At 48.7% G+C, this 7,602-nt stretch overlaps 1 protein-coding gene across 1 annotated transcript; it reads right to left on the reverse strand.

Moving 5' to 3' along the window:
• Window positions 1–889: 889 nt before the first annotated feature.
• Window positions 890–7,276, reverse strand: LOC122103841 (L-amino-acid oxidase-like). Its single transcript, XM_042674514.1, has 7 exons — window positions 7,246–7,276; window positions 5,637–5,851; window positions 5,131–5,243; window positions 3,373–3,574; window positions 2,738–2,806; window positions 2,390–2,526; window positions 890–1,709 (listed from the first exon to the last, which is right to left on the reverse strand). Exons 1-7 carry the CDS (start codon window positions 7,274–7,276, stop codon window positions 890–892), a joined length of 1,587 nt encoding a protein of 528 aa, XP_042530448.1.
• Between the last annotated feature and the right edge of the window lie 326 nt (window positions 7,277–7,602).

The raw sequence follows: 7,602 nt of genomic DNA on the forward strand, positions 1-7,602 counted from the left end.
TTAAAACTGAAAAAAGTCCTGATCAATGAGCAGTGAATTTAAAACCAGAAAAAAAATTAGTCCAGGGCTTTAGAACTGAAAATGTACATTATCTTTCTCTATTCCTCTTCCTATAATCATTAACACAACTCAATATCAATATTTTACTGTGTTACCTACAGGGTCTTCTCTGAGAGAGAAAAAGGGGGGGAGAGAGAGAGGGAGAGAGAGACAGGAAATGACAGAGAGAGACAGAGACAGAGAGACACAGACAGAGACAGAGACAGACAGAGAGACAGAGGGACAGAGAGAGACAAAGAAGTAAAAACTTGATTTACTTTCCCCTTTTGCCTAATTGGATGAAAATATCCAGGAATATCCCTTGGTCTCCAAGAACTTGGGATACAAAAAAACAGAGCCAGATTTGGAGCTGTCCTTTGCACCTATAGGGATAAAGGTGAAGTGGAAGTTTGATTCATAGCATTATTCATTCTCTATCTTTCTGTGCTCAGTACAGTGCCAGACATTTGGTAAAGGCTTAATAAATGTTGACAGGCAGAAGGAAATTGCAGGGGCATAGCGTTTATCATGGAAAATTCAGGACAACCGAAAAGATACAATCTGCGCCTGTGAGGTTGCCCCAAGTGTAGTTGGGGAGATAATACACTCTGGGCTCTGTTGCTTCCTTTCTGAAGAGGGGCTGGCAGGGGAGGAACACAAGAAAGGGGATGATGTTTCTTGCTAACTTGCCATCTGGCTTCCTTGCCTGGCACTTTTTGGGTTCCTGCTTGTGGGCCAAGGGACCAAAGGTGACCTCTCTCTTGAGTCTCTGCCTTCTCCTCCCTCCCTCCTGCCTGCTCCTGCCAGACTCCCTCAGAGACTGCTCTTGGGGAAGAAGCTTTCCTGGATGTTAGGGAGAGCCTTCTGCAGAGGCCCCTGTCCCGCCTACGACCTCCTGGTCCACTGCGGTTTGGATGTTCCTGGCAGCCCTGAGGCCAGACTTAATGGCAGAGTCGATCCAGGCATGGGGTATGGAGGTATGCTCGCCCGCAAAGTAGATGCGGCCTTCTGGCTGGAAGAGCGGCTTGGAATAGTCCACGAACTGGTAAGGTGTGAACTCCGAAAAGGCACCGAGGGAGAAGGGGTCCAGCGACCAGTGCTTGATCACCGAGGAAGGACACAGGCGCTGCAGCTCCTCCTTGGGTATCTGGTGCACAGCCGCCAGATCGTCCAGGACAGTGTCTACCAACTGCTTGGGCTTCATGGCGGTGAGGAAGGAGGAGTCGTCGTCCACCGTGTAGGAGGCCAGCAGGACGCCCTTGCCCCCTGGGAAACGGTGGCTGGGGTAGTAGATGTAACGCGAGGGCCGGTCGGTGATGGAGGCTCCTCCCCGGATACCATCGCGTTCCCAGAAGCGCTCACTGCAGGCCAAAACCACCTTGCTGGCGCTGGTGTAATGTATGGAGCGCAGCGCGTCTCTCTTCTCCGGGGACAGTGGTGGCTGGAAGTCGATGAGCCGCGTGGCCTTGGCGGAGGCAGAGATGATGACATAGTCAGCGGTGAGGTTGTGCAGCGCTGAACTCGGCCCATCCGTGCGGTACAAAACTCGGACCTCAGGCCCAGCCCTCACCACCCTTTCCACCTTGGCCCCCAGATGGATGGTGCCAGGCTTCAGGCTGGCACTGAGGGCATTGGGGAGCTGGTCTAAGCCACCGGTGATCTCGAAAAATCTGCAGGGGCGAAGAGAAGAGGAGAGGTGGATGAAGGCTCGGCTGAACACTTCTTATATTGCTACCGTGTGTGTGTGTGTGTGTGTGTGTGTGTGTGTGTGTGGTGTGTGTGTGGGCAGTCCTGGGCTTGAACTCAGGGATTGGGTGCTGTCTCTGAGCTTGTTTTACTCAAAGCTAGTGCTCTTGCATTTGAGCCACAGATCCACTTCTGGCTTTTTGGTGGTTAAATGAAGTTAAGAGTCTTACAAACTTTCCTGCCTCTACTGGCTTTGAACCATGATCCTCAGGTCTCAGCCTCCTGAGTAGCTAATTACAGGTGTGAGCCACCAGGGCCCAGCTCTGTTCTGCCTTCTCAATTAATGACTCAGAGAGAAGCAACTTTCCCAAGATCACATGGGCAGTCTCTAGCATTGGAGCCCACACACTCAGTCATACAGCAATTCTGCTTCTCAGGAGTCTTACAACCCCAGGTCTGGAGTCAGACCTCAGTCCAAGCCCATGTTGTATGAACATGGGTGAGTTAACACCTCATACCTTTACTGGAGAACTGGCACAGAATAATAGAAAGGATTGATCCAAAGGATTAAATGGGATAGTTCCTGCTAAGTGCTTGGCACACAATACATAGCTGATAAATCAGTGTTGGGAAAAAGAATCATCCTGGCACCAGGTTAGCTCACTCGTCACTTTTGGAGAAGATGCTAGCACTCCGCAGGGACTCCAGGAAGGACTTGTAGTATCCACCGTTCTCATTCATCAGATCCCCGATCAGTCTCACTGCTTCTGCGCTCAGCATCCCTTCCTTCAGCAGGTAAGCCTGTGGGTGGGAGAGGGGTGCCCGAGGTGGGAGTGTGGGGATAGAGGAAAGGGCTTTAGTAGGGGTCTGGGCCTGGTGAGGGTGAGCACCTTCAGGGGAGTCCTCCTGGTCATCAGGAGACAAAGGCTTTGGCAGTGAGAGTGTCCTGCTCTCTCAGGAGACTGCTCAGAACCCACCAGCCCACCTCCATCTCGGGACATCTTTGTCTTACCTTGGTGGAGTAGGAATCATAAAAGGACAGCAGGTGGCTGCAGTTGAATGTGTTTAGACCTCGCTTGAGCTGCAGAAGGGAAAGACAGGTACTACCATCAAGTGGAGCCTGAAGACTGCCAAGAGCAGCCAGGCTGCTGTGGACAAGGCCACGGGGAATGGAAGAGGGAACAGGTTAGATTCCAGGCCAGGACTCTTGGATTCTCTGGATGATGTCTCTTGAAGAGTTGGAAGCAAGGAAGTACTAGGAGAACCTAACTCCAGGTATTTCTACATGCCCCTTACTCCCTCCTCCCCACCCCCAATTATCTCTTTTTCATTCAAAGACCTTTTAGAAACTAAGTTTAGGGCACGGCAGATCTTCAATGTGACTCAGAAGGACTGAGTTATTCTAAAAGATTGTCTGATCTACTATTCCCCTTTGCCCCTAATTCTGATCAAGTACTAGGCCATTCGTCCACCCAGGGACAGGAGAAGAGAAGGGGACTGGAGAAGGGATTGAGGGTAGTAATATTGTTATGGGATGTTAGAAGGAAGAGCACCAAGCAGGGGACCTGTATCCATTCACCAGTTGGCAGGGGACTTTAGGTCAGACCCTCCTCCTTCTAGTCCTAGCTGGGATAATGCAGTAGGCACCTTCATGATGGATTGGTGGAAGAGATCCAAAGCACTCTTGCCCTTCTCTGTGGCTTTCACGGAATAGCCCAAGAGCCCTGGATTGGCTTTGACCTCCCATTCACGATAGCGATGTCCGTTGAAAAGATACCAAGTGTTGTTGTCAGATTGGATGAACTTGTTCAACTTCAAGCCAAACTTCTTGATGAAGAAATGGGCCAGCCTGGAGCAGAGACAGACACAATGTTGCCTGCCCTTTCCATCCCTCCTCCCCCTCCTTGTTTCTGCTGGCTTTGCAGTGGAATGTACTTCCAGGAAACCAGTTTCTTCTTGTGCCCAGGGAACTTAGACTAATTACTCTTGCAGCTCAGATCTCCTTTTCCTCTTGCAGTAAGCATTTATTTCCTTTTTGAATTTCTGTTTTGTCCTGGGGGACATAGAGGGTGAGGGGTGTTCACACATCACTGAATTAAGATCCTTTAGGAAATACTAATTTATAAGTATGGATAGTAGACATACAGGCCTTCTGTTTCTAAGGAAGTTTGAGGTCACATTCAGTGATTCTAGTTTGGGCTAGTTAGGTTGGTTTTTTCTTTCAGTGATTTGGAGAGAAACTTGTGTTTAATTTATATTAAAACACACATACACACAAAAAGAGGATACCAGGCAGGAGATCTTTTTGGATTGGAAGTCTGAACACCAGACAAAAAATGGCTGGGGGCTGGTCATATGATTTGATCTTAAGGAGAAGCTCTGTCACTTTCTCCTAGGTGAAACATGGGTAAACCACTTAATATTTCTGAGCTCAGTTTCTTGATTCATAAACGAGAGGAGGAGAATCAAAATATATGGTTGTTAGATACCTGTAGCTCACGCCTATAATCCTAGCTACTCAAGAGGCTGAGATTTTAGGGTTATGGTTTAAAGCCAGTCCAGGTAGACAAATGCATGAGATTTTTCTCTCCAATTAACTAGCAAAAAAAGCTGAAAGTGGAGGTTTGGCTCAAGTAGTAGAGTGCAAGCGTTGAGTGAAAAAGCAAACGGAAAGCTTGAGGTCCTGAGTTCAAGTTCAAGTTCAAGCCCTAGTGTGGGCATAAAAATAGTATCATCTGGGGCTGGGAAGGTGGCTCAGTGGTAGAGCGCTTGCCTTGCATGCTCAAGGCCCTGGGTTCGATTCCTCAGCACCACATAAGAAAAAAGCCGGAAGTGGCATTGTGGCTCAAGTGGTAGAGCGCTAGCCTTGAGCTGAAGAGCTGAGGGACAGCACCCAGGCCCAGAGTTCAGGCCCCACGACCAGACCCAAAAAAAAAAAAAAGTATCATCTATCTGTCTGTCTGTCTATCTGCCTGCTGCCTACCTATCTGTCCATCTGTCTGTCTGCCTACCTGTCTGTCTGCCTACCTGCTTATAAGGCTGTGAAGATCAACAAGCCTATAATTACTATAAAATGACAAATAATATAAATCTAATGCTTAGTACAGAGCCTAGCAGAAAGTTAACACTCAACAAATAATAATTAATAATAATAACTGACATATAAGAAACTGCTCATTGTTTGATGCGCTAATGGTAATGATTATAGTTGTTAGTTCCTATGAGATCCTGAGCCCCGGGCCTTGTTCTCGTCTGTTAGGTGGGGGATCAGGCATTAGTCCTGACTTCGAGTGGAATCACCTGACGCAGGGAATCTGAAAGGGCTTTGACATGATGGTGTCAGGTACCCTCCCACTTCTTCCTCTTCCCATGTGCCCTTTGCTCCAGCCCTCTTCTCAGACTTACCTGTGGGAGTTTGGAATTCTCATTGCCCCCAGATCATAGTACCAGCCCTCCTCCTTGTTCCTGAATGTGAACACTCGACCCCCAATGCGGTCACTGGTCTCTAAGATGGTTACCTAGAGGCCAGAGAAGCTGCTGTCATCTCAGAGACTTGCTATTCCTTCTCCCCAGCCTCTGCTCTTTAACTCCACATGGCCACATGCTCTGGCCTGAAATCCCCATCACCAGGTCCCAGTCATGCAGGATAACTGCTGAGGCTGTTGCTTCCAGGAGAGCTCCAGGTGGGCCAGGAGAAGGTACCTCTCATTTCTTGGCCCTACCTGCTAGCACAGCTCTTCACTTTGTGAGGACACAAATAGCAGTTGGCCATGACTTAAGGTTGAAGGGCATTGGAGGCCCAGTGAGTTATCTGTAGTTGGCCAAAAGTTGACTATCACTCTACTTTTTCTTTTTCAATACAAGGAGGAAAATGGGAGTAAATGACTCGAACCCCTTCAAGGCTGTCTCACCTGGTGGCCAGCATCTTGTAGGGTCTTTGCTGCTGACAGGCCTGACATGCCAGCTCCCACTACAATCACATGCTTGGGCAGTGGGGAGGAGTGAAGGCCGCCCCGGGCTGTGGCTAATAAGGACTCATACTCCGGGTCCTGAAAGCACTTGGCCAGGTCCTCAAAGTAGGCCAGGCAGCTGGAGGTGGCCAAAAGAAGCCCCAAGATCAGAATTCCTGGGGGCAGACAAAATCATGGTTGTTAGCCTTTCTGGGGCCCAAGCTCTAGACTCTGCCTTCTCTGTGCAGGATGGGTATAGCTGCATGCATCTGTGAATCATTAGAGCTATGTGTTGCAAGTATGTGGTTACAGATGGGTATATTTGTGACTTTGTGGAGATGAGTGTGATATGTGGGGTATGTATGTATATATGTATGTATGTATATATATTATGTTCTGTGTTTGTGTAAGAGAGAGAGGGAGAGAGGGAGAGAGGGAGGGAGAAGAAGGGAAGAAGGGAGAGGAAGGCATAGTTGCATGGAGGATGGGGAATGGGGGAGTAACCTGTGGTAAGTGAGCAGTCCTGTTGTTCTTTGGCCTCCTGGTGCTCCCCCAAACTTTCTAGGTTTGGACTATGACACTAAGATCAGAAACCATTGCTCTTATTGTTGATCACTACCTTGCAACATGTCCCAAGGCACTTGATCATCTTCTATACAATGAAACATCCTGATGTGCAAATTCACCTGAGAGTTTGACAGTGTCACCTGCCCCTAAGTGGGAAGGGCAGAAACTGTATACACTGTACTCTTTCTAGTAGCTCTAGTTTTTTAGGAGGGGGGGTGAATGGGGGGGATTCTGATCTTTGTACATGTGGCACAGCTGAAGCTTCCAGAAGGAAGGGGGCACCTGCTGAAAAGATACAGGAAATCCATCTGGCTCCCAGTGCAAATCTTTCTCAATGCCAAGAGGATGTCCAGGAGAGGGGTGACCAAGCCTGGAGAAATGACTCCTCAAACCACATTTCACTCTCCATCCCCAGACCTACTTCAACCCTCCACCCAACAAATGTTCCCACTTCTTTGAGAGGTCACCATATCCATCTCAGCCTCCAAGTCCTTCTCCTTGAATGGCCCTAACCTCCAGACTTATTTTCCAGACCATCTCCATTCTATCAAGTAACTTTTTTTTGCTAGTTCCAGGGTATGAACTCAGGGCCTGGGCTGTCCCTGACCCTCTCTGCTCAAGGCTAGTGCTCTACCACTTAAGCTACAGTAAAATTTCAGGCTTTTTCTGAGTAGTTTATTGGAGATAAGAGTCTTATGGACTTTCCTGAACTATGATCCTCAGATCTCAGACCCTTGAGTAGTTAGGATTACAGGTATGAACCACTGGTCCCCAGATATCAAGTCATTTTTAACACCTCCAACTCATCCCTGGTCCTCAGTCCAGATCCAACCCAGTCTCAGTTCTCATCTGGCATGGCCCTCTACTCAAGACTTGTCCTCAGACCCAGCCCAAACCTCTTGACTTGTATCCCTCTCCCTAACTGGGTTGCTTGCCTTATTTTGGTATCCAACATATCTTTCCTCAGCTTCTTGCTCAGATCTAGAGGAGTGCTGTCACTTACCGGTCATCTTGGCCATGGCTCTGCAGCTCATGCTGAGCTCCAAACAGTTGTCCCTCTATTTATGAGAAACCAGCTCCACTTCAGCAGTAATTGGCCCTTATCCCACCAATCTGCCCCTGGTCCTATTGGCTGGATCAAGCCGAGTAGCCCTGCCCTCAAGGCCTGGTCTGTCAGGTGAGATGCCTGCAGTAATTGACTCCACCCTCAGCCTCACCTTCTGATCCTCCTAGGTAAAGCTTCTTTTTCCAACCCGGACCTTAGCTCCCATTAAATGGGGAGAAGGGGTATGGGAGCACATGGGCCATCCAACAGCAGCTGTGATCACCTCCCAGATATGCTGAAGGCTGGATTATACAC

Source organism: Dipodomys spectabilis, unplaced genomic scaffold, assembly GCF_019054845.1.
Source record: "Dipodomys spectabilis isolate Male_0828 unplaced genomic scaffold, ASM1905484v1 ptg000002l, whole genome shotgun sequence".
NCBI lineage: Eukaryota > Metazoa > Chordata > Mammalia > Rodentia > Heteromyidae > Dipodomys > Dipodomys spectabilis.

What these genes read in the sequence shown, in the direction of transcription:
- LOC122103841 (XM_042674514.1), bottom strand. Translation starts at nt 7,276, where the DNA reads ATGAGCTGCAGAGCCATGGCCAAGATGACCG. An exon ending in AGCCATGGCCAAGATGACCG is followed by an intron (nt 5,852 to 7,245) that starts GTAAGTGACAGC and finishes GTCTGCCCCCAG; the next exon opens with GAATTCTGATCTTGGGGCTT. An exon ending in AGAATTCCAAACTCCCACAG is followed by an intron (nt 3,575 to 5,130) that starts GTAAGTCTGAGA and finishes TCTCTGCTCCAG; the next exon opens with GCTGGCCCATTTCTTCATCA.